The 26,884-nt window shown below is 38.2% G+C and overlaps 1 protein-coding gene across 2 annotated transcripts in view; it reads left to right on the top strand.

Moving 5' to 3' along the window:
• Nucleotides 1-1,270: 1,270 nt before the first annotated feature.
• Nucleotides 1,271-26,884, top strand: part of Chordc1 (cysteine and histidine rich domain containing 1) — a 29,205-nt gene continuing 3,591 nt past the window's right edge. The window contains exons 1-11 of one of the 2 annotated variants that reach the window (XM_048345618.1): nucleotides 1,272-1,460; nucleotides 4,583-4,632; nucleotides 7,156-7,212; nucleotides 7,804-7,964; nucleotides 9,904-10,007; nucleotides 10,632-10,690; nucleotides 14,091-14,161; nucleotides 15,108-15,213; nucleotides 16,311-16,430; nucleotides 17,203-17,265; nucleotides 17,488-19,620. In XM_048345618.1, coding sequence (XP_048201575.1) covers nucleotides 1,397-1,460; nucleotides 4,583-4,632; nucleotides 7,156-7,212; nucleotides 7,804-7,964; nucleotides 9,904-10,007; nucleotides 10,632-10,690; nucleotides 14,091-14,161; nucleotides 15,108-15,213; nucleotides 16,311-16,430; nucleotides 17,203-17,265; nucleotides 17,488-17,631 — 999 coding nt within the window. In that variant the 5' untranslated portion in view covers nucleotides 1,272-1,396 and the 3' untranslated portion in view covers nucleotides 17,632-19,620. Of the gene's footprint in view, nucleotides 1,461-4,582; nucleotides 4,633-7,155; nucleotides 7,213-7,803; nucleotides 7,965-9,903; nucleotides 10,008-10,631; nucleotides 10,691-14,090; nucleotides 14,162-15,107; nucleotides 15,214-16,310; nucleotides 16,457-17,202; nucleotides 17,266-17,487; nucleotides 19,621-26,884 lie in introns of those variants that run through there. The other variant, XM_048345619.1, reaches the window with a different exon arrangement.

The raw sequence follows: 26,884 nt of genomic DNA, 5'->3' as shown, positions 1-26,884 counted from the left end.
TTCTCAGCACCATATAAACAGAAAAGGCCCGAAGTGGTGCTGTGGGCTCAAGAGGTAGAGTGCTAGCCTTGAGCAAAAAGAAGCCAGGGACAGTGGTGAGGCCCTTAGTCCAAGCCCCAGGGCTAGCAAAAACAAACAAACAAACAAAAAACTGTTCCAGGTGTTGACATTTCTTTCATGCTTCAGAGATAGCAGAGAGGGGAGGAGGGGGAGAGGGGGAAAAGGGGGCAGGGGGAGAGGGGGAAGGGGAGAGGGAGAATGAGAGGGAGGGAAGGAGAGGGAGAGGGGAGAGAGGGAGAAAGAGAGGGGGAGAAGAAGGGGAGGGGGAGAGGGGGAGGAGGAAGGGGGAGAGAGAGGGAGGGGGAGAGGGGGGAGAGGAGAAGGGGAGGGTGGGAGAGAGGGGGAGAGGGAGAGGGAGAGGGGAGGAGGGAGGGGGACAGAGAAGGAGGGAGAAGGAGGGAGAGAGGGAGGGGGAGGGAGAGAGGGAAGCGGGAGGGAAAGCTAGGGGGAAGAGGGAGAGAAGGAGGAGAGGGAGACACGGAGAGGAGAGAGGAGAGGGGGAGAGAGGGAGAGGGAGAGGGAGGGAGAGAGGGGTAGAGGGAGAGAGAGGGAAAGGGAGAGAGAGGGGAGGGAGGAAGAGAGAGAGAGGGAGAGTGGGAGAGGGGTAGAGGGAGAGAGGGAGAGAAAGGGGGAGGGGGGAGGGGGTGAGAGGGAGAGGGGGGAGAGGGAGGGGGAGGGAGGGAGAGGGAGAGAGGGAAAGGGAGAGAGGGAAAGGGAGAGAGGGAGGGAGAGGGAGAGAGAGGGAGAGGGAGAAATGGAGATGGGTGGGAGAGGGGGAGGAGGAGAGGGTAGTGGCAGAGAGAGAGAGAGAGAGAGTGGGAGAGAGGGAGAGTGGGAGAGGGAGAGAAAGATCCACCGTTCGTTCTTTTGTTCTGCTGGGGGAACGCGCCTCCGGGGTGAATCTGCACAGGCCATGGACTCCACAGCTCTCTGCCAGGGCCGGGAGCAGCTAGCCTGGCCCTTCCCAGGCTGGGATAAAGGTGCCGGCAGAGGACAGAGAAGACCGGGCCAACTACACAGCTCCGCCACATCCGGCGAGGGCGCGTCCTCCCTCCGGGTCGCTCCACCTTCCCCTCCCTGAGTGTCACACCCACAACGGTCCGGGTTGCACCCACAGGCGGCATCCGAGGAGCCAGCGACTCCAGCAGCTCCCCACCCATGCTCCTCCTCATCGCTTCTGCGCATGCGCGACCGGAAAAAATCGCGAAGGTTCCTGAAGCAGGGCCGGCCGTTTCCGGAAGCGGATAGCTGCCCCGTCGGTCAGACGGTGTCTAGCGACCGGGCAGTTGCGGTCGCATCGTTTCATTTTACGGTCCCCAGAGGTCGGGAAAAGGAAATGGCCCTGCTTTGCTACAACCGCGGCTGCGGCCAGCGCTTCGATCCCGAAGCCAACGCGGACGGTAAGAGAAACGCGCCGCCCGCCGCCCGCCGACCTCCCTCTCCCTCGTCGCCGCCCGGCCGCGGGAGGCCCTTGGAAGACCGGCCCCCACCGGGGCCGCCGCCCGCCGCCACTCCGGCGGCGTGCGTGTTCCTCGGAACCTGCCTCAGCTCGCCCGTCGCGCAGATCCGCGCGCCCGGCCTGCGGCTTCCCGGGCGTCCCGGGCCGGGCGCCCGTGTGGGGAAGCTGCGCCTCGCGGCCAAGAACGGGTCCGCCTGACCCGCGCCGCTGTCTCCTGTACCGTCGCTCCGGCGTTGCGCTTCTCCGCCGCCCTCCCGCCGGGGCGGCCTCTTCCCTGGACCCCCTCGGAACCCCACGGGCCCCGGAGCCCGTAGCTGGGCTGCTGGTGGGGAGGACGCGCTCCGAGTGCGCCCGGCCCTGGACGTGGTCGGATGCACTTTTCTGAAAGGCACAAGAGTCCGCCTCCTCATTACGTAACTTAGCCTTGCCGACCGCGGGGTTTAATATGGAAACGGGTCGGCGTGGGGAACAAAACCCCTTCTTACCTCTGCGACATTTGAAATATTTATCTCACCACACAAGTTAATCAATACTTTAATTTGAAATAAAATTCCTTCAGAGCATTGTAAGAAAAAGATAAGTACAGTCTGTACAACACTGTAATACATCTATACAATGATGTAAATACTTGAGGGGAAAGTTGTGACTTTTTTCACTGCGTGACAAAATTGAAAAAATGAATTTTTAAGACTATGTAAAAAAATAGTCTTGATGTATGCACATATTCTGTTTTCATGTCCTGTATAAAGGAAGCTGATGTTCTGTGTATATGGGACTTTAAAAAAAAAAAAAGGATTATTTTCAGGTTCAGAGTTAAAGGAAGATTAAAAAAAAAAAAAATTGAAACCGGGAGAGCCACCGGAATAGTCTGGAGTGCCTGGCCAACAGTCCCAGACTAACAGGCACTCTCCAGGAAGATTGCTGAAGTTCACTCTAGCCAAATAGGAATGGTTTTAGAGATTGGATAACTATGTCAAGTAAATTGGTTGAAGGAATGGAGGATGAAGACAGCTTAGTTAGGAAAAAGTTAGAGCATAGATTCTTTGTTTTTTCACTGACAAAATAACACCTTCAGGTGTTAACTGTGAAGGTGCCAGAAAGTTCTGTTCGGCATGGAGTCTGAAGCTGGATCTGCCATGCTTAAACGTTTTTAAACTGCTTGGGACTTCTTTGGCGGTGAGGCACCATCTCCATGCTGTGTGCTTATTTCATCATCTGAAGATTTCTTTTTCCTCCTATGAACAGTCTGTCTTCTAAAATTGTGCAGTTGAGTTGTGATACAAACCCAATGTGAAAAGCTCATAACTGTTGTGTTGTAGCTTTTTTCCTATAAAGTATTAATTGAGCAAAACTGGTAAGGTTTGTAAAGCTAGTTAAATGTTTCGAAAGCAGATTTGGGGAGCTATCTAGTTACTTGGTCAGTATCGACTCGTTTCTAATACCATTCTGCAAAAACCATTATTGTGACTTTTTTTCTATATGAAGATTTTTTTGTTGTTGTTTGTTTTTTTTGGCCAGTCCTGGGCCTTGGGCTCAGGGCCTGAGCACTGTCCCTGGCTTCCTTTTGCTCAAGGCTAGCACTCTGCCACTTGAGCCACAGCGCCACTTCTGGCCGTTTTCTGTATATGTGGTGCTGGGGAATCGAACCCAGGGCCTCATGTATACGAGGCAAGCTCTCTTGCCACTAGGCCATATCCCCAGCCCCTGAAGATGGTTTTTTATAAGTCTGAACAATTTAATCCTACGTCTGTGCGCTAAACCTAATATTGGGTACTATTGTTAATTTATTCTCTAGTTCTGTTTTCCTCTTAACATCATGTTCTTCTGCATATACATGTTTGTGTCCTCCATTCTTCAACTCTTAATTATACACCACTGCCTTTAATTTTGATGCCTCTGCCTAATCCTTGGATTTACTTACTGTTCCAGAAAGTTCCTCACTCCTGTTTCATTATCTAGTATAGTACCCCTGTAGCAGATACTAAGGAAGTACCAATAGCTATTAACACCGGGTGGAGAGAGTGAGTCTCTTGAGTACTAGGAATTGGTTCACTTGAAGGCAATGCCAGGAGGCTGGGAATGTGGCTTAGTGGTAGAGTGCTCACCCACCCAGCATACATAAAGCCCTGGGTTTGATTCCTCAGCACCACAAACACAGAAAAAGCCAAAAGCGCTGTGACTCCAGTGGTAGAATGCTAGCATTGAGCAAAAAGAAGCCACGGACAGTGCTCAGGACCTGAGTCTAAGCCCTAGGACTGGCAAAGGAAGGAAGGAGCAAAAGAATGGGGACTACAAAATGTTTTCTTTAGCTCATGCTGTGGGTTTGGGACTGTGCTAACTAAACAAAATACTTCATACTGCCAATTTTGTTTCTTTTCTTGCCAGTCTTGAGGCTTGAACTCTACTGTCTCTGGATAGCTCTTTACCACTTGAGCCACAGCTTTACTGCCAGCTTTTTTGGTTATTAATTGGAGCTAAGAGTCTCACAGACTTTTCTGCCCTGGCTGGCTTTGAACCTTGATCCTCAAATCTCAGCCTCCTGAGTAGCTAGGGTTACAGCATGCATGAGCCACCGGCTCTCTGCTGGGCATAACTTTTTAAAATCAATTATGCACCTGGGAATTGACACTACCTACAAGAGTTGAATTAACAGATACTACCAAACACTTTTTAAACATTTAGCTTACTTTTCCAAAATACCTTTTTGGTGAGTCTCTTAGGCTACTGTTAACACTGACGGAAATTTCCTTCCTAGAATACCATCTATAATCTTTTTCTTAGGCCTACTTTTGCTTTCCAAATTCTGTCATCTATTACATAAGAGTTTGATATTTTTGTAAAGGAAGAATGGAATAATGGTCAAAATGTAAAGCTTGTAGTTTCAGTACTAAAAAAATTGCTACAAAGATTGGAGGAATAAGCATATCATTTGTTTCTTTTCAAGTTTTATATTTTGTGTATGCAGCCATCGTGTGAAGCTCTTGAGTTAGTTTCAGTTGTTAGTATAAGTAACTCCTTTCTTTGTTACTGAGTTATGTTTTTCTCCTTTATGTTTATGATTAGATGCTTGCACTTACCACCCTGGTGTTCCAGTCTTTCATGATGCACTGAAGGTAGGAACTCCTATTACATTTTAGTTTATTCCTTCTCCACCTCCTCCTCCCCTCTCTCCTGCCTTTCTCCTCCCTTCCCCCTCCATTTGTGTGTTTTAAATGTGGAAATTAAATCCTTCCCGAGTTTGAGTTTTTGCTTTCTTGATCACCATTGGGATAGTGTTCTAAGCAGGTATTTCACTAAAGTCAAGGCAGTAAATAGTGATATTTCTAAAATTTTATTTTTACTACAAATCACTTTCCTAATTCTTCAGATTTTTGTTTGTTTTGTTTGTGTTACCAGTCCTGGGGTATAGACTAAGGGCCTGAGCTCTGTCCCTGGCTTCTTTTTCCTCTAGGCTAGCACTCTACCTCTTGAGCCACAGCGCCACTTCCAGCTTTTTTCTATATATGTGGTGCTGAGGAATCAAACCCAGGGTTTCAGGTATACAAGGCGAGCACTTTACCACTAGGCCATATTCCCAGCCCCTTCACTTCAGATTTTTGAAAGGGAATAGAAGAAGCAGTGTTTATTGAAACTGAATCTTCCATCTGTTACTGTTAACTAACATGAGCAGTTGTATTAGATGAAATGATTGTTAGAAACATTTCATGATGTGAATTTCAGGACAGACATGTTAAGTTCTAAGTGTTTTTACTTAGGTGATACTAGTTTTTCACCCGTATTTTTATTTCCTTGATTTTTTTTTTAAGGCAGTTGTTGATAGTGATCTTTGTAAAACTCATAATATGGTACATTTGAAAAGTTTCCCTTGTATATTTCAAAAGAAAATGCTAGTGGGCTGCCATGGTTTTAGTCCACTTTTGTTCTGAGAAGCATTAACAGTCTTACACGTTTAAGTATTACTATCCTTTGAATTTTCTAATGATACATTCCGGAAAGTCATTGGCTTCTAGGCATTTAACTCATATACATTGAGATCTAAACAAATTTGTACAGCAGTTGAGTTTTAGTTTTCTTAGTTCTGAGTGATGAAAACAGAACATTGGGTTGACATGACCCCTTCTTGGACTACCATTTACTGTGAAACTGATTCTGTAGAAATGTTTCCTTTTCCTTGGGAGAAATTTTTTTTTTGTGGACTCCAGTTTCTTTTTATAACTTTTATCTAACCATAGTTAGGAAATTAGTCTTTACCTCAGTATTTAGCTTCCTATTTTCTCTCATTGAGTTAGTGTCCTCTAGTGTCAAATGTATGACAACAATGGATGAATGATTAAGTACATCCTACTTCCATATATGTATCTTCTTGGTAACATAAGATTAGTTATAGTTTCTAAAAGTATCTTTGTTCCACTTGGAAAGTTCTACTGTTTATTATTATATATTCCATATTTTTGTCAACCTAACCTCTTGGAGACTATTAGATTTTATATCTTACTAAATTTCAGGTAAAATGTTACATCCCCAGTATTTTATTTAACCAAGTAAGAAATGAATGAGAGAAAGAAAAAAAAAAGGAATGAGAGAATAACATTCTAACCTTGGGAGGGGACTATTCAAAAAAAGAACAATTTTTCTCAAGAAAAGACAGCAACTGAATAGTCACATTTTCTCCTTTTTCTTGTAGTGCTGAGGAATAGCTAGATGGGCACTAGCATGCACTGGCATTTGTGAACATCTAGCTTGTATTGATGACTTTACATGTTATATGTCCTAGTACCTGTCATAATTGTGTCTATATAATTTAAACAGTGAAGTTCATCTCTTGCAGAATAACATTTTTGATGACTATTATGAATGTTTAAGCCCTCTATATATTTAAGTTTGTGGTAATGGGTTCATTTTAATTCAGAGTACAATTAAATTTCAAAAGTAAAGGAAATTTAGGCTGGGAATATGGCCTAGCAGCAAGAGTGCTTGTGTCCTATACATGAAGCCCTGGGTTCGATTCCTCAGCACCACATATACAGAAAATGGCCAGAAGTGGCACTGTGGCTCAAGTGGCAGAGTGCTAGCCTTGAGCTAAAAGAAACCAGGGACAGTGCTCAGGCCCTGAGTTCAAGGCCCAGGAATGGCCAAAACAAAAACAAAAACAAAAAACAAAAGTAAAGGAAATTTAAATGCTTTATAATTCATACTTCCTTTTGAAAAAGAAAAGAGGTTAAACCCAAAAGTCCATATTGTACCGAACAACAGAATCATACTTTTTATAGAGTAGACTGAGAAACCAGAGGTTCAGGTAGATATAAATTGTTTCTTAATCTATTTGGTACCTGAAGACTACTGCATTTCTGTTTTCCTATTCCATATTGGAATTAGAAATGATAAAGCCAATTTTTGTTAAACCATTTGATACACTCTGTTAAATAAAATTGCACCTATTAGTACATTTTCTATACCTTCTGTCTTTAGCTTAAAGGATCATTTCACTTCAAAGTTGAATGCCTGGAAGGCTGCTATAATCTCTAGTGCTCTGAAAATAAGAGTGTTTACTGTTTGAGCTACAATATTAAATGTATTGCAAGTTGTCGTTTCTAAGGAGATACATTTTTCAGATACATTTTTATTACCTTTTATAGGGTTGGTCTTGCTGTAAGAGAAGAACGACTGATTTTTCTGATTTCTTAAGCATTGTAGTAAGTACTGTTTTGCTTCTTGATCATTTCTTAAAATTAGCTATTATAGGAAGTAGCAGATTTGAGTTAAACTGTGGTATATATTAATGGATCCTCATTAACTACTAGATAATACCTTCCCCTTAAAATGGAGTTCACCTACTTTCTACAGCCTCTAAAATGAATAATTTGTCTGTTTGGGAGACTAAGGTTGTAAGATACTAATTACTCATTTGTCATTTTAGGTTCTTGATTTTAGTAGTCTTGAAAAAACATCAAGAAGGAACTGGTAGGCAATTACTTATCAAATCTTAGATATCATTGAGATTCACTATTTTATCTACCACTAAGAATGACAACTGTCAAACCTAAATCTTACAGATTATCTTGCCCAAGGTTATAAAGTCAAGGACTTGTGTATAAATAAGTTGTGAATTATATAAGTAATTTGTGAAGGTTTTTTTTTTTAAAATAAGAGAGGTAAAAACTATTTTACGAAAAAATAGCACAATTTGGAGTTTCATTTTTAGTTTCCTAAAATGAGTCAATGCAATAAAAATATCTCATGGCCTGTAAAGTAGGTGCTTCATAATTAATACCTTTTACTAACAGGGCTGTACTAAAGGTAGGCATACTAGTGAGAAGCCACCTGAACCAGTCAAGCCTGAAGTAAAGACTACTGAGAAGAAGAAAGAACTATCTGAATTGAAACCCAGGTTTCAGGAACACATCATTCAAGCCCCTAAACCAGTAGAAGCGATAAAAAGACCAAGGTATACATGGCTGCTTATTTTGTCACACTTGAGTGGTAGCAGTTATTCATAGTGCTTCCTTTTCCTGTTTTGCCTAGTAGCATTTGTAGCTGCTATATATACCACCATTTGTTTTTTCTCTTAGATAACCTTTTATTTTATCCCTTCTCAATTTGATGAAATAAATACAGTAAAACTCAACTGTGGATTTGTTTATACCACCGTAACTACAGGTGCATGTTCCATTAGGGCTGAGGAGTGAACATTTTTTCTTTTGCTAGGCATATATATTTTGTGGCATGGCAAAGTTGGTCTTTCATGGAGTTAATTTGAATTGAAAAAGATAAAGGCCTAATCACTTTACTATCAAGATGCCTGAAAACTACTGTTCTACTGATGCTGTCAGTTTTTAATATGTCTGATTTAGATGAATGTCTGAGTCTTCAAATAGCTTTTGCTTATTTTGAAATAGAATTAGATTGTTCATAATCACCTTTTGATCAAATAGGCTGTTTGAAATTCATATGTACAACAATGTTCAACCAGAAATGTACTCTTTACCTTGCTTATGTTACTGACCCCTCTGTACAGCACCCTTTCAATAAAAGAAAAGAAAAAAATTCCTACATGCATACTAGGTTTACTATGAAGGTAAACCTCACTTAAACACTAAATGTTTCAGATCCAAACTGCAGTATTCAAACATTTAATGCTCTGTATCCTTTCTGAATTCTCCCTCTCCCCTCCCCCGCAGTCCTGGGACTTGGCACTCAGGGCCTGAGCACCGTCCCTGGCTTCTTTTTGCTCAAGGCTAACAACTACCTCTTGAGCCACAGTGCCACTTCTGGCTTTTTCTGTTTATGTGGTGATGAGGAATCGAACCCCGGGTTTCATGCATGCTAGGCAAGCACTCTACCGCTGAGCCACATTCCCAGCCCCCTCTCTGAATTGTGTTAAATAATTCACAGTCCCTACTAAAATTCTAATTCATTTATCAAATAATATAAGACAAGGACCCTAAGGTACCTGATGCCTGTTTGCTCATTTACACTTGGAAGTACCCATAAGATTTTATTCCATATACCTTGCTAGTCAGAGTGTGTGTGTGTGTGTGTGTGTGTGTGTGTGTGTGTGTGTGTGTGTGTGTAAAAGAGTTCTACACGGCTTCGTACTACCAGTTAATAATACCAGTTGATGTTATCTTTAAATGAGGGACTATTAAGAGGCAGCCCCCTGTATATGTTCTTGATACATTGTATATTGTATATATGTCTACCTGACCTAGAGAAGGGATAGAAAAACCGGGCGTAAGATATCACAAGAAATGTACACACTGCCCTACTATGTAACTGTACCCTTTTTGCACAACACCTTGTCAAAAAATTTGTGTTCAATTAATAAATAAATTAAATTTAAAAAAAAGAATGGCCTTCAAGGGCTGGGAATATGGCCTAGTGGTAAGAGTGCTTGCCTCGTACACATGAAGCCCTGGGTTCGAAGGAAGGAAGGAAGGGAGAGAAAAGAAAAAGAAGGGGCTGGGGATATGGCCTAGTGGCAAGAGAGCCTGCCTCGTATATATGAGGCCCTGGGTTCAATTCCCCAGCACCACATATACAGAAAACGGCCAGAAGTGGCGCTGTGGCTCAAATGGCAGAGTAGTGCTAGCCTTGAGCAAAAGGAAGCCAGGGACAGTGCTCAGGCCCTGAGTCCAAGCCCCAGAACTGGCCAAAAAAAAAAAAAAAAAAACTCAGTACCAGCACAATAAATAAATACAAATAAAATATTATATTATAAAAAAACTTGTAAGTGTAGGTAAATTATTGCAGTTATTTGTAAAATATTTTTCATGAGGAATGTTTGATGCAGTTAACTTCTCATAAGGCACATTTTACAGTTTTAATTATAAATAAGCATTTTGGTATGTTAAACAAAAATGGTAATAAGGTTTGAAATTCTCTAGCCCAGATGAGCCAATGACAAATTTGGAATTAAAAATATCTGCCTCCTTAAAACAAGCACTCGATAAACTTAAACTGTCATCAGGAAGTGAAGAAGAAAAGAAAGGTAAGCTTTATTTTATTTTTTTCCTTTACAATGTAAGCAGTCACCCTAGATACAGAAGTAGTTTGCAAAATGTAAGTTTGAAATATATCACCCTGTAGTGTTGAGTTGACTTTTATTAAGTGCAAGTAATTCCACAAAATGAATATGTATTTCCATTAAATTTTTATTGAGGGACTGGGAATATAGCTTAGCAGTAGAGTGCTTGCCTACCATACATGAAGCCCTGGGTTCAATTCCTCAGAGCCATATAAACAGAAAAGGCCAGAAGTGGCTCAAGTGGTAAAGTGCAAGCTTTGAGCACAAAGAGGCTTAGGGACAGGTACTGAATATGAGAATAACATTTAAATTTGTTTTATAATTGAAAATGTTTATTAATATTAAGTATTATTTTTTCTGACCTATGTCTGATACCAGGAGATAAAAATTATTTCATGATTTCTCTTTCACAAAATAAAGCTATTACATTATATAGTATAGGTTTATATCATTTTGGTGACATTAACAAAACCTAAATTTGTTGATTTTTAAAAAAAATAAGGGTACAGTGGAATTCTATTTTAATATTTTGATTTGTTTACCGTTTTTACAAAAGATAGTGATAAAATGTAATTATTTTCATTGCAGAAGAAGATGGTGATGAAATTAAGGTTGGGACCTCATGTAAAAATGGAGGGTGTTCAAAGGTAGGTATTATAAATCTGTGATATTATGAAGTACAACTTTTTGGTGCCAGTGCTGAGGCTTCAATTCCGGGCCTGGGCACTCACCCTGAGCTTTTTGCCTAATGCTGTGCTCTCCCACTTGAGCCTTTGCACCACTTCTGTTTTTTGGTGATTAATTGGTAATAATAGTCTTAAGGACTATTCCTGACTATTCCTTGAAACCTTGATCCTCAGATCTCAGCTTTTCACATAGCTAGTCTTACATACATGACTTACTAATGCCTCACTTTTATTTTAAAGCAAAGGGGTGCTATTCACTATCATTTTAGCAAACATTTGTATGGCCTATGTTGGGCATTATAATGACAGCTGAATTTACAAACATGGATTAGGGACTGGCTGAAACAGTAATAGAATTATAGAATACATTTAGTTTAATCGTTTACTGAGCGTTCAGCAGTATTACCCATTGTTTTATATATAATAGCATTAAATAAAACAATACATTAAACAGTTACAAGTAGGCAAATATATGTTAGAAACTCAGTTAAACAAGCAATAAAGCAGACTAAGGAACTTGTGTGGTTAAGATTGTCAGGGAGGTTTTTTTCATGTAGCGACACTAAATCAGCATTCTGAATAATGTAGAAAATGAGCTGTAAATTGGGGAAGGGAGCTGTGGACAAGAGCAGCATGATTCTAGAGGCTTTAGAGATGGGCTGTTCAAGAAATATTGGGTCAGAAAAACTTAAACAAAAGCAAACTGTTGGGTAAAGAAATAGACATGCTTGTTGAGGAATTGTGACTATGAAGAGGGGTTTAGACTTTCTTCTAATTATAGTAGTAAGCCATTACCTGTTTTAGGTAGAAGTGTGTTTTGATTCAAGGTTTCACTATTTTAGGCTGCCTCTTTTTTAATTAATTTATTTATTTATTTTGTCGGTTGTGGAGCTTGAGCTCAGGGCCTGGATGCTTTCCCCGAGCTTATTTTGCTCAAGGCTACCACTCTACCACTTGAGCCACAACACCATTTCTGGCTTTTTCTATTTTATGGGATACTGGGAAGTCCAAACCCAGGGCCTTGTACATTCTAGGCAAGCACTCTAGCACTAAGCCACATTCCCATCCCTTCAGGCTGCCTCTTAATTCTTTATCTTTCTGCTATGCCCAACTTAGGGCAGGGATTCAAAAGAAGGTTTAGTAAAATGCATGTCAATAGGACATGAATGGAAGAAGAAAAACCATCTATAGATCTTATGAAAGACTAGGCATTGAGACTAGACAGAAGACTGTTGAGAATAGACTGAAATATGTACTTTGTGATTACCTCCATGGAAAGATTTGGAATAGTAGATTTTGCTTTATTCTTAGTTTTAGCTTTGAATGATAGTCTAGTACCTAGCAAATCTGTGTAGAATGAATGATACATTGGAACATATTAACAGTACTTGGTATAACTATATTCACATGTACATGAGGCAGAGGTAGTAAGTAAAATGAACTAGAGACATGGCTCAACTGGTAGAACATCAGGCATGAACAAGAAAGCCAAGCAACTGCTTGAGGCCCAGAATTCAAGATCCCAGTAATATAAATAACAGAAGCGGCAGGAACAACAAAATGGGATTGATTATTTGAAATGAGGAAGTTAGTATAAATGAAAGAGTAATGGAGAAACTATCAGGTGAGTCTCAGAAAATTATAATAGTTCTGAACATGGGAAGAAGAATAAAGGGAATATAAATAACTAGTAGAAATGATAGCCACAGCATTAAAAAGTAGTTAAGAATAATAGCCAGATTTGCTGCATTGAGTTAAAGGGTATAAGTAACAGCCACATATAGCAGTCTTTAGTAGCACTGAGAAGTTAAATCTTATTTAAGTTGTATAGTATTCTTTTTTTTTGGGGGGGGGGGGCCAGTCCGGGGCCTTGGACTCAGGGCCTGAGCACTGTCCCTGGCTTCCTTTTGCTCAAGGCTAGCACTCTGCCACTTGAGCCACAGCGCCACTTCTGGCCGTTTTCTGTATATGTGGTGCTGGGGAATCGAACCCAGGGCCTCATGTATACGAGGCAAGCTCTCTTGCCACTAGGCCATATCCCCAGCCCCTATAGTATTCTTATGGTTTTAACTTCTATTTCCCTGCTGGTGATGTTGCATACCTATTTATTGTTTATTATCCAGTTTATATCTACTTTAGTGAAATGTATAAAATTGTTTACTTTGTTTCCAGTCTTTTGTCTCAAATACTGTGCCTTTTCATTATCCTAATGGTGGCTTTAATAAGCAGAAGTCTTTCATAATTTTCACAAAACATGTTTTGTCCATCTTTTCTTTTATGACTAGTAATAGTAGTAGTATTTCAGAAATACTTCAGGGCCATGAATATTTCCCCTTAGAGAAATATTTTCTCTTAGAGACATATTTAAGTTAAAACATTTAGAACTGATTATTGTGGAAAGTGTATGGTACATACTTAAAACAAGATTGTTGTTGTAATTTGAAACTATAACAAGACAGTAAAGAAAAAGAAATGAAAGGATAGAAAATGACTTAGTTGACAACAATATAGTCTTATCACCTGAAATCTAGTTTATGATGAAGAGTGACTAAACTAGACCAATAAATATTTATAGGCCAGTCAGTTTCCTATATAGCAGACTATATTGTAGGAGGAGAGAGAAGAAACTGAAGTGGACCTTCAGAATTTTACTTCAGATATTTGGGAGACTAGAGGTCTAGAGGTGATACCATCAAATGATAAAAGATGAGAGGAATAGAATAGGCAGTAGGGAGACTTACAACAAATCTTATTGCTTGTACTTGTAGTAATATGAATACAGAAATGGAAAGACATTATGCTACTAGCTACTCAAATTTTATTAACATCTTATGAATTTATCTGTGGAGTCTTCACCTACAGCAATCAGCAGTCTGGCCCAGATCTTCGAGAAAAACTATGGATGCACATATAGGTCTGCAGCTTGTTTGACCATTTGTAGGAATAAATAATCACCATCACTCTAAAATTTCCATACATGTTGGACTTGTTATATCAATTGATAATGCCCATACAGAATTTACTATACACAGAAACATGCTATACCTATATAACTGTTGATAATACTGGTTCTTTGATTTTGACCTGTTTCTTTTATGTTAAATAACTGAATGTGGCTGGATAGGATGTCAATACTCAAAAGTCTAGAAGCATCTTATTGCATTCTGTTATATACTTGTCTTTCTCGTAAGGACCTCAAATATAACCATGTCCTACAATAGGTCGTTTTTATTCATTAATGGAGATAGCTTGGAAGGAACTTAATGTTAAAGGTGAATGCTTGGCAAAGTTCTTAGATAATGTCTGAGTTGTAATTGAATGATAACCAGCTAATTCCTTTTGCTTTTTTTTTTTTTTTTAGACATATCAGGGTCTGCAAAGTCTAGAAGAAATCTGTGTATATCATTCTGGAGTACCTATTTTCCATGAGGGGTAATTTATTAGTTAAAATTCTTTATGGTAGAAGCTAAAAATGTTTAACCTTTATATTTTTTGTTGTTATTTGCAATGAAGTTTTACAAAGAATAACCTAACAACCTAAAAATTTGTGGATTGTTTTAACACATGAAAACAGAAAGTTTCAGTTAACATGTGACCATTGTAACTCAATCCAATATTTTTCAAATAGTTCCATTTTTTTTTCTGAGGCAAGATCTCACTAAGTTGTACAAATTCATAATTCTTATGATTTAGCTTCCTGTGATACAGGTATACAACAGTATAGGCATAGCCCAAATTCATTTTTTGTTGGAAAACATTTCCTAAATATTGTCAGACATTTAGAATTTTTGCCACTGGGACTGTTCAGGTACTGTTTATTTAAAAAAAAAAAAAAACTCATTGCACAGACCTTGGTTGAGATCTTATCTTTTACATCATATTGTAGTTCATAGAAACAGTATTAGGTTAAAGTCTTCTGTTGTTTCCATATGCTTCAGGTCTCAAACATGTACTTCTGTTGTGATTCTTAGCCTGCTGTGTTTGCTGCATTTTTCTGCAGAAATTAATAGTGGCTTTCACTTACTTGGAGACTGACTATAAGTGTGTAAACATTGCTTTTCAATTTGCTTACATATTTTACAAAGGATTTTTAAATGTAACAATTGCCTTTGATCCATAGTGTAGGCTGTCGGTGAAAACCTCACTTAAACATTTTCAGTTTTTATTTCCTTTTACTCAGGATTACTGAGTATACTCAGTATAACAACACTCACAATTTTAAATTTGTTCTTCCTGATAATATATTTAACTGTAACACTTTAATAGTGTAACACTTCTAAGGACTATAGTTTGAGTCATATAGGTGACTTGGTTTATTAAAATAGTCACTATAATACTTCTGAACTTAATTAATTGTGAGATCTTCCTTCTGTTAAAGAATGAAGTACTGGAGCTGTTGTAGGAGGAAAACATCTGATTTTAATACATTCTTAGCCCAAGAGGGTTGTACAACAGGAAAACATGTGTGGACAAAAAAGGATGCTGTAAGTAATTCCATGGTAGCATACTCTGTTCATCTAAGTCATTATTTTAAAAAAATTCCATCACAGTAGAGCATTAACATGCCTACAATGTAAAATTAAGCCAAAGGGAGCTTTCAGAATACTGTGTAATCAGAAAATAGCCATTGTATTTATTGGTGCAAGTCTGTAGTGTCTTGGGACATACTTAGCCTGCAGAAAATTAATGTACCTTTGTCGTTTTCTTAATTGAAGTTAAATTTTTAGGCTGCCACTTTTTGTTTTCTAATATTTTTCTGTTAATTTGATGCTTTTACATTACTTGGGCCTCTAAAAGCCTTGAAACTAATACTTCAGCCTCAAATCTCAATCTAATGGACAAAGAAGAGGATTGTGCAAACTTGGTCTGAATGCCCCATGAAAGCAGTTGTTGTTCCCTATGGATGAGTTTAATGTGTGTGTGGTTTTTCCCATTGAGCAAATAATCCTTTTTTTTTTTTCTCTGCCAGTCCTGAGCCTTGGACTGAGGGCCTGAGCATTGTCCCTGGCCTCTTTTTGCTCAAGGCTAGCACTCTGCCACTTGAGCTACAGCGCCACTTGTGGCCATTTTCTATGTATGTGGTACTGGGGAATCGAACCCAGGGCTTCCTGTGTTAGAGGCAAGCACTCTTGTCACTAGGCCATATTCCTAGCCCCAAAGTAAGGGGAATTGACTTGCCTAGTCTGTTTTGTTTTGTTTTGTTTTTTGCCAGTCCTGGGGCTTGAACTCAAGGCCTGAGCACTGTCTCTGGCTTCTTTTTGCTCAAGGCTAGCACTCTACCACTCGAGCCACAGCTGGCTTTTTCTATATATGTGATGCTGAGGAATCAAACCCTGGGCTTCCTGTATACAAGACGAGTACTTTACCACTAGGCCATATTCCCAGCCCCCAAATAATATTCTTACTCTCTCTGGAGGCTTTTGTTGTTGTTTGTTGGATAAATTTTATTAAGACTTCTTAAATTTTTATGTCTAAAAACATAGTGGTCTTAATTGGGAGGAATAGTCATGGTCAGGTATCACAAAACTAATGAGATACTGTGAATCTTGCTAAAACAATTAAAGAGTTTCTTTTATTACAGGGAAAAAAAGTTGTTTCCTGTAGACATGACTGGCATCAGACTGGAGGTGAAGTCACCATTTCAGTCTATGCTAAAAATTCACTTCCAGAACTTAGTCGAGTAGAAGCAAATAGTACATTGGTAAGTACACACAAGTAATAATAATTGTTAAACACACTTTTTGTGTTAATGCCGTATAAAATATTTTTTATAGAAAAAAAAAATTTTTTTTTTTTTTTTGGCCAGTCCTGGGCCTTGGACTCAGGGCCTGAGCACTGTCCCTGGCTTCCTTTTGCTCAAGGCTAGCACTCTGCCACTTGAGCCACAGTGCCACTTCTGGCCGTTTTCTGTATATGTGGTGCTGGGGAATCGAACCCAGGGCCTCATGTATACGAGGCAAGCTCTTTTGCCACTAGGCCATATCCCCAGCCCCCAGAAAAAATTTTAAATTACTTTCTTGGAAAGAATTTCAAATGAAAACTCCCATTTTATACCTTTTTTTTTTTTTTCAACACAGTCTGGCAGGTAATTCAGTAGCTTAAAGACTTACCAAGGGCTGGGAATATGGCCTAGTGGCAGGAGTGCTTGCCTCATATACATGAAGCCCTGGATTCGATTCCTCAGTAATAGTATATTTACTTCTCAGAGTAAAACTTGAAGTCAATTTTGCTTTTCTGTTAATACTTTTGAGGAAGAAGAGCCTATAATATTGACAGTTTCTCAGCTTATATTAAATGTGTTTTTATAATCATACCCAGTGTTTCTTTTCATAAATTCTCTACCTGCTAATCAGTTAACCTTTTTTCTTGAGTTTTGGCTCAACATGTAGGGTTTGTACTTAGTCTGTGTGATGCCCTGGGTTTCATCCTTAGCACCAAAATAATACTCATAATTGATTTTCTATGTCTTTTAGTTAAATGTACACATTGTGTTTGAAGGAGAGAAGGAGTTTCATCAAAATGTGAAATTATGGGGTGTAAGTATTATGAATCCATCAAAATATTTTTTTTAATTTTAAAATAGCATTTTTTAAAGGCATAGTGTACTACATAACAAGTTAACTCACCAAGAAGCTTAAATGTGGAATAAAAATGGTTTTAGAGCATAGGTTTGGAATTTTTAGCCAAGTAAAAAGTGTTTTCCACTGAGACTAATGAAAGCACTTAACCTTTCTCTCACTCCCCTTGATACATTTCAGGTGATTGATGTAAAGCGAAGTTATGTAACTATGACTGCAACTAAGATTGAGATCACCATGAGAAAAGCTGAGCCCATGCAGTGGGCAAGTCTTGAACTGCCTACCTCCAAAAAGCAGGAAAAACAAAAAGAGATCACAGATTGAATGGGAAAAAGCAAAAGCTGTGGCGATTTCAGAATACTTAGTAGTGTGTAATGAAGTGGTGGCTTGCTGCTGTAATCTTTTTGTTGTTTTTAAATCTGGCATTTCAGGGTCAACATGTGAGGTTCTCAAAGCCAAAGTCATTTTCTCTTTCTGTGCCTCTCATCTTCCTTTTAAGTTCTGTAATGTTGATTATTCATTTCTCTTCGCTGGTTTGGACCCCAGCCTTGAAGAAGTTGGAGAATTGCTAAATAGTGTCATTACAGTATTTCCTAGTACTTCTATTATGTTGAATAGTGAAATAAAAGGCACCTTTGTCTTTTTCACGCCTCTTAACCCATAATTAGGAATTGAGATGAAATGTTTAAATTTCAGTTTGTTCATGGATCTTTGTTGTATAATGTTCGAAGATATAAAAGAACTTTGTTGTTTCCCTATGGTAGTTAATTCTTTTTAGGACTGATACTAAGATAGTAAATAGGAAGCTAAGGGAGAAATATGGCTACCAAATGAGAATTTGTTTACAGTCAATTTAATTTAAAAACCATTACTTGCCAAATGGTATGATTTGAAAGGATAGGGACGTAGATAAGGTTATTGAAGTAACAATTTATTTAAAATTCACCATTTATAAAACTAAGCAATAATGTTTGTTTTTTTTTTAAAGTGTTTGTTTTTGATTTGGTGCTGGTTATTGAACTTAGTTATTATTAGCACCTTGCGCTTTCTAGTAAAGTGCTCTTCCACTAAATCCCCAACCACTATTTAGATATCTCTATATGGTATACCGACTAAATTATTCCTGATTTGTAGTCTAAATAAGCCCTCTTATATTAATTAATCGAACATAAAAAGAATTTTTTATGTATTTGGTCTCCCTGCTAGGAAAATTGCACCCATAAAAATCCTAAATCTTAAGGATTTTTGGAAAATACATTAAATTATAGCAAAACTGAATATATAACACTTGGTTTATGGCAACGTGTATTCCATGTTAACTAAATAAAAGACAATAGTTCTTTTGGAGTTTTGGGTTTTTGTTTTTGTTTTTTAGGCTTCTATGAAGACCTTGACAATTTTTTAATACAATGCTGATTTATATGTTGTACCTTGTTTTTATTAAATGTAGATGGAATAGAATTTTGATTATTTGAGCCTATTAGATTCATTAATGCATAGGTTACTTTTTGAGCTCATTCTAATAAGCTCAACAAGGAAATTTAAATTTAGGATTGTTACAAAGGTCAAAAGTCTGACAGAACTTAATAAATTTGGGGATTATGGGACTAATAGATATAAGAAAGAAAAAAGTGAGGGGTTATTTTTCAAGTCACTTGGAGGTTTTCTTTGTATTAATGGAAGTCTATAAGAAAAAGTAAAGTGGAAGTAGTATTTTAGTAGTTTCTATTCTACTAGTAGGAGATAACTTTTACCAGTATTCCATTACCAATGTTAATGTAATTTAGAGATCTAGCTCAGTCACAGGCTTGAAAACAAAAGGTCTGACAACTGGCTTTTCCTGATAATAACATGAAAAGAAATTTTTGGAAGTAAGAATTGTATCCAAGTTTAGTTCTGATAGAGATGTATTTAAAGTTTTACAATTGCCTTTTAGATTTAGAAACATGAGTTCATTTAGAGGCATGAGTCTTGATTTTATTTGGAATAATGGCTATACCTTATAAATGCCTACTTTTTGAGAATGTTCTTCTCTGAACAGTATCCTACTCTGTTATGATTAAACTGTTAAACAAGTAAAACATTCTAATTTTAGACTTAGTTGCAAGGCACTGTTTTTTTCCTGATTCAGCTGTGTTATATAGACATTAGTGACCATTTATTTCTTACTCCTGAGAATCTCTGAATGTGCTGTCCATATAATTCAAGTGAAATTTACCTTAAACTCTAAAGTTACATTTCATTAGGTAGAATGTTTCGGTGCCTCAACATGTTCATAACTGTTAATAAAACTGCTTATTAATTTTACTGAAATTTTTTTAGAAATATGCTTTTTCTTTCTTGGTAAAGTAATTACTATAGTAAAGCTATATCAAACCTGTGTAGTCTCAACACAGGAAATTAAAATTGATGTTTTTCCCTACCACATTTGGGTAGTGTAAAGGAAAATATGTCCTCAAAACTTGAGTTTCTTTTATAATGTCTTATTTTGAGATAATTTTAAAGAATTGAAAAGAAAAAAGATAATGTACAAGAAGTTATGTTGATAGGCTAGGGATGTGGCTTAGTGATGGAGTGCTTGCCTAACATTCACAAAGCCCTGGGTAGAGTTCCTCAGTACCACATACATAGAAAAGGCTAGAAGTGGGGCTGTTGCTTAAGTGGCCAAGTACTGCCCTTGAGCTAAAGTGCTCAGAGACAGGTCCCAGGCCCCAGTTCAAGCCCTGAGATTGGCAAACAAAAAAATTTTTAAAGACTCAACCACAGATTATTTACAGAAGTAAGAAATTAACTTTTTTGTTTAAAGTGGGTTGTTGAGTTTTTCTTGCTCACTTGTTTCTTTTTTTATTATTACTATTTTGAGACTGTGTCATATATGACCCAAGCTGGCCTCAAACTTGTTATCTTCCTACCTCCCGCTCCAGAATGCTGAGATTCAAAACACACTATAAAGTCCAGGTAGAACATTTAATTTTAACCATGTCTTTTTATTTTTATTTTATTTTTTGCCTGTCCCGGGGCTTGGACTCACGGCCTGAACACTGTCCCTGGCTTCTTTATGCTCAAGGCTAGCACTCTGCCACTTGAGCCCCAGCACCACTCTGGCTTTGCCTGTTTATGTGGTGCTGAGGAATCCAACCCAGGGGTTTCATGCATGCTACACAAGCACTCTACCACTAAGCCACATTCCTATCCCTCAAATGGTAGTTCTTGAAACCTGTCCTACATTTCTTGTAATAATTTAAGCCAATTGTATCAACAGTTAAAAGTAAGAATTAGCTGAGCACCAGTGGTTATAATCCTACCCACTCAGGAGGCTGAGATTTGGGTTTTACCACTCAGAACCAACCTGGGCATGAAAGTGTATGAGACATTTCTAATTAAGTAGTAAAAGGGCCAGAAGTGGAGCTGTGTTGCAAGTGATAGAGTGCTAATCTTGAGCAAAAAACTTCTTAGGCTCTGAATTCAAACCCCAAAGACTAGCACAGAAGAAAAGAATTAAAAGCAACAAATTGTGTTTACAGTTTATTGTAACTTCTTGGGGAAACTCCAACAAAGAGCTATATTTTTTGCTACAACTTTGCTATAGGCCATAAAATTGAAGAGAACCTTAAATTAATCTCGCAAATAAATAAGGTTTAACAGACCATTGTGTTATTGCTTCCCTAGTCCTCATGTTTAAAAAAAAAAAAATCGGTCATTCCCAAGCCTCATTCATAAGTAAATTTAGGGGTAAAGCATATTCATGAGATCTGGTGTCCACTTTAGGGCGATTTCAGATATACAATGTAACTTCATCTTTTTTAAACATCCTCATACTTTTATATACCTTTATCTATTTGAACACTAGAGTATTTTATAATTGCACTACTTTATGTTGCTTTTCCATAAATTATTTTGACTTGGCATTTATGATATTTCTGTCATTTCATGACTTTATTGGCTTAGTTGGCTTTTGTTTTATTGAACTTTATTTTACTTGTTAAGTGAGAGATTGCTTTTTATCCATAACTACTTTACTACTATTCTTACCACTTAAATTCATCTATTGTTACATGATTTACTCTTTTTAATTGTAGAAAACATTTATAGTTTTAGGCAAGTAACATCGTCCCTAAAATACCTGGGTGGCAAAAGTGTTTTCTGCATAGTTGTTTCTTGGTACTAAGTTGTCATGAGTTCTTAAATGCATACAGAGTTCCTTAAGAATAATTTTCTTCAAGAAGAAAAATTATGACACCAGCAGGCTAAGAATTCCTACCATAGTGGCACTATTTTTCTATAAACAACTACTGGGAGTTCATGGGCAGGATGTGAGGACATGCTTTCGTTTTGATTGGTAGTGTGTTCTAACCAGATCAGGACCATCTCCATGTTGGTCTATTAACTCTACTCTGTTCTTGGATCATTTGTCCTTAGATAGTACTGCTCATCACAAGGTGACTTCCAAGAATAAGAGAACGCTCTGGAGAATAGCAGTAGTAGTTCAGAAAAATCTTTGGCACATCAGTACTTTTCTCAAATTTTGTTGTTAAATTTTTGTTGATAATATATATGTATTTATATATACTTACATATAAATATATACACACATCAAATGAGATAGTCTTTTATTTTTGGTAATACTAAGATTAGAACTCAGAGCTTCACACTTGCTAAGCTGATGTTCTACCATGCCCCCCATCCTTTTTTGATGTAGATATATTTTGCATGGCTTGGCCACAGATTGTGATCCTCCCACATGTATCTGCTTGTACATGAGCTTACAGGTATGTGCCATCTTGCCTGCCCTCTAATCATGATCTTCCTGATCTCTGCCTCCTGAACAGCTGAGATTACATAAGCATGACCCATATTGCTCAGTTTTAGTGTTTACTTCTTAAAACTTTGCAAAAGAAAAAGCATTTTCTTAAATTCATATTTTTTGTTTGACTTTTGCTGGTTGGTTGTAGGATCTAGGCACTTTGCCTGAGCTCTTGACCTCAAGGCTGGCACTCCACCCCTGAAGCCACAGCACCACTTCCAGTTTTCTGGTGGTTAATTAGGCATAAGAGTTTTATGGAGCATCTGGGAATGTGGCTTAGCAGTAGAGTGCTTGCCTAGCATGCACAAAGCCCTGGCAGCACCACATAAGCAAAACAGAAGTGGCACTGTGGCTCAAGAGGTAGAGCACTAGCCTTGAGCAAAAAGAATCCAACAACAGTGCTCAGACCCTGAGTCCCAAAAGTCTCGGACTTTCTTCTCTTAGCTACTTTGAGATCCTCAGATCTCAGCCTCCTGAGTAGCTAGGATTACAACCACATTTTTTACTAAATGCTAATTAATGATTTTTCTTAGTTTGCCAATTTGGTAGGCCACCTTTAATATCAAGTAAAATGAAACGATCGCCTTAAACATTTGATGTTCTTGAAGAATTGTTTAAGTGGTTATATTGTAAGTTTTTTAAAAGATTTTTGCTATTTAAGCTTAGGAAAAGGAAACCTCCAAGCTTACTTTTCCCCTAATGTCCTAATGAAGACATTACATAAGTATATCACTGTTTTACTTTTGTATGGTTATTGTTTATATTCCTTTGCCAACTGCATGTAATCTTGACTCTTGGTCAGCTGTTCTCATTTACTAGCACAGTACTGGACATTGTTTGGCTGTTGGAAATGTTACACATGCAGCAATAATGGGCCAGGTTCCATCCTAAGAATTTATATGACTGGACGTAGTGCTTATGGCCCCAAGGAGGAGGATTCTTTCATGTAGCAGATGGGGAAACTATAGCACCCAGAGTCAAAAGAGGTTGAGTCAAAATGTAACTACTGATTCAGGCAACTTGACTTACTTGTGCTCTTCATTATTCTGCACTGCTTTTGCTTATCAACTGAATGAATAGACTATAGCCCATTGGCATGTAACATGGGAAAATAGCAACTGACGAATAATTGGGAGCAATTTTTTGTTAGATATTTTATTAAAGAATAAATCTATGAAATACATAGTCATTGTGTCTGAGTGGTTTTCAATACCCTGCTAAAAACCCATCATGTGATTTGACCAATTTTAAGATATGCAGTTTCTCTAAAGAGCCTCTAGAGAACTCTTAAGAATCTTAGTGCAGAAATAAGTTATGGAAATGACTTTGATAGTGAAATATATCTTGTAGAATATAATTCATAACTTTGATTAAAAACCTATACTGAAATAGCATCTCATTTGTCTTTCTTTCTTCTGTTAATGTGAGACCTAGTCAAAACATACATATTTTCACATACCTGGAACCTAAATTTGCAGTGTAGAAATAAGGATGAACAAGATTGTGAACCCAGGAACAAGATAGCCATGGATCATTTGAGTTTTATTTTCCATACCAGGACAGCACTTTTCAGAAGAGAGTTTATATGCCAGCTGGGTCTTCAGCAATGGAAACCTGTTAGAAATGCTAATTTGTGGACTCCAAACTGCAAAATCAGAAAAGGGAAATGGGTTCTAACTATCTGTAATTTTGAAATGCTTCTAATGTAAAGTCCTTTTTAATTTTTAAGAATTTATGGCATATAAAAACATGAAAAATTAAGGCAGAACTAAGGAAATGGAAATCCCATGCTCCTGGATTGGGAGAATTAATATAACCAAAATGGCAATATTGCCAAAGGTTATCTACAAATTCAATGCAATACCCATTAATATCCCAACACCATTTTTTAATGAAATCAAGGAAGCAATCCAGAAATTCATATGGAACAGTAAAAGACCCCTAATAGCAAAAACAATCCTAAGCAGAAAGAACAGTGCTGGAGGAATTACAATACCAAACTTCAAGCTGTATTATAAAGCTATAGCAATAAAAATAGCTTGGTATTGGAACCGGAACAAGCCTGAATACCAATGGAACAGAATTGAAGACCCAGAAATGAACCCACAGAACTATGTCCATTTAATCTTTGATAAAGGAGCTAAAACAATAGTTTGGAAGAAAGATGGCCTCTTTAACAAATGGTGCTGGCAAACTGGTTCAACATGTGCAACAAACTAAAACTAGATCCTTATATATCACCCTGCACCAAAATCAATTCCAAATGGATCAAAGATCTCAAAACAGACACCCTGAAAACACTAAAGGAAGGAGTAGGAGAAACACTTGGGCTCCTTGGCACAGGGTGGAACTTCCTTAACAAAGACCCAGAAAGGCTACAAATCAAAGAAAGGTTGGACAAATGGGACTGCAGCAAAGTGCAGACAGAGCATCTGCAGGGCAAAGGACGTAGCTTGCAAGATAAACAGAAAGCCTACAGATTGGGAGAAGATATTTACCGGCCATTCAACGGACAAAGGCCTCATATCTAAAGTATATGCAGAACTAAAAAAATTACCTTCCTCCAAAACAAAACCGCAAAGAACCAATAGCCCCTTCATCAAGTGGGCTAAAGACTTAAAAAGAGACTTCTCTGATGAGGAAATGAGAATGGCCAAGAGACATATGAAAAAGTGCTCTACATCACTGGCCATAAAAGAAATGCAAATCAAAACAACATTGAGATTCCATCTCACCCCAGTAAGAATGTCATATATCAAGAAAACTAACAATAACAATTGTTGGAGGGGATGTGGCCAAAAGGGAACCCTACTTCATTGTTGGTGGGAATATAAACTGGTTCAGCCACTCTGGCAAGCAGTATGGAGATTCCTCAAAAGGCTAAATATAGAGCTCCTCTATGACCCAGCAGCCCCACTTTTGGGCATCTACCCAAAAGACTACAAACAAGAAGACACTAAAGCCACCAGCACAACAATGTTCATCGCAGCACAATTTGTCATAGCTAAAATATGGAACCAACCCAGATGCCCGTCAGTAGACAAATGGATCAGGAAAATGTACATATACACAATGGAATTTTAATGCCTCTATCAGAAAGAATGACATTGTCCCATTTGTAAGGAAATGGAAGGACTTGGAAAAACTTATACTAAGTGAAGTGAGCCAGACCCAAAGAAAAATGGACTCTAAGGTCTCCCTTATCGGGAATAATTAGCACAGGTTTAGACAAGTCACAGCAGAGGATCACAATTGTTATATCACAGTTGTAACAACTTTCAATGTGCCATGTGTAACTGTACCTTATTGATGTTCTTGTATCACCTTCCTGTGGTTGTACCTACACTATGTAATCTTATCTGAGTATATTGGGAACTTCGTGTACTGGTATTAGAACTAGGAAATTGAAAGGGAATACCAAAATCAAGAGACACAGGATAGAAAAAAGACAACTACAAAAGCAATACTTGCAAAACTGTTTGGTGTAAATGAACTGAACAACTCATGGAGGGGGAAAGGGGGAGGGGGGAGGGGGAATGAGGGACGAGATAACAAACAGTACAAGAAATGTATCTAATGCCTAATGTATGAAACTAACCTCTCTGTAACTCAGTTTGATAATAAAAACTTAAAAAAAAGAATTTATGGCATTATAAGTAAGTCAATACATGTATACAATGTATTTGGATGATAATCTTTAACATCTTTTGACCATTAAATTTATGTTTTTTTGTTGTTTTTTCTTTTACTTCTGTACTCATTAACAGTCATTTTGAAAAGTATCATGGTTGCTTTGCCTAATAACTAACCCTGCTTTGCAGGAGAGCCAGGAGTGATTCCTCTTCTCTTTGTCTTTAGTAAAATTTTCTCCTCTTTTCCCATCTTATTCTTTTTAGTCTCCAGTGATCACTATTCCACTCTTCAGCAAGGTTGGCAGAGCCTCTAGGGTCTGGAAATGTGGCTTAGCAGTACAGTGCTTGCCTAGCATGCGTGAAACCCTAGGTTTGATTCCTCTGCACCACATAAACAGAAAAAAGCCAGAAGTTGTGCTGTGGCTCATGCAGTAGAGTGCTGACCTTGAGCAACAAGAAGCCAGGGACAGTGCTCAGGCCCTGAGTTCAAGCTCCAGGACTGGAAAAAAAAAAAAAAGTCTGGCATCCTTCACTTAACATGTTATAGTAAATTTGAAAAGCTTTTTAACAACATGGTCTGATTAGACTTTGCATTTTCTTGGCTCCATTTCTTTTAGCAGTAATGGCATTTGAATTTAGGGCTTTGTACTTGCTCCTAGATCAATTTTGTTTCAGTAAACTTTTGTTTTGTTTTGTTTTGTTTTTGCCAGTCCTGGGGCTTGGACTCAGGGCCTGAGCACTGCCCTTGGCTTCTTTTTGCTCAAGGCTAGCACTCTGCCACTTGACCCACAGCACCACTTCTGGCCATTTTCTATATATGTGGTGCTGGGGAATTGAACCCAGGACTTCATGTATATGAGGCAAACACTTTTGCCACTAGGTCATATTCCCAGCCCCTCAGTGAACTTTTATTTAGGATATTTTGGAATTTATAGGAATGACATATGATCTCACAGAGCTATATATGTAGCACAATCAGTTTCCACTATTACTCCCTGAACTTTTCATAATTTTAAGTGACTTGCAGTATTCTGAGAGAAATAATACATTTGTTTCTGTTTTCTTATGTTCTCCTTCATTTGAGCCTCAGTCTCAAGGTACTTACATGTACTTTGAGGAGTAGTGGTTGGGTGTTTAGGAG

Source organism: Perognathus longimembris, chromosome 4 (genome assembly GCF_023159225.1).
Source record: "Perognathus longimembris pacificus isolate PPM17 chromosome 4, ASM2315922v1, whole genome shotgun sequence".
Taxonomy (NCBI): domain Eukaryota; kingdom Metazoa; phylum Chordata; class Mammalia; order Rodentia; family Heteromyidae; genus Perognathus; species Perognathus longimembris.
Note: the sequence above shows the minus strand (reverse complement) of the source record. Positions and strands in the feature narration are given on the sequence as shown.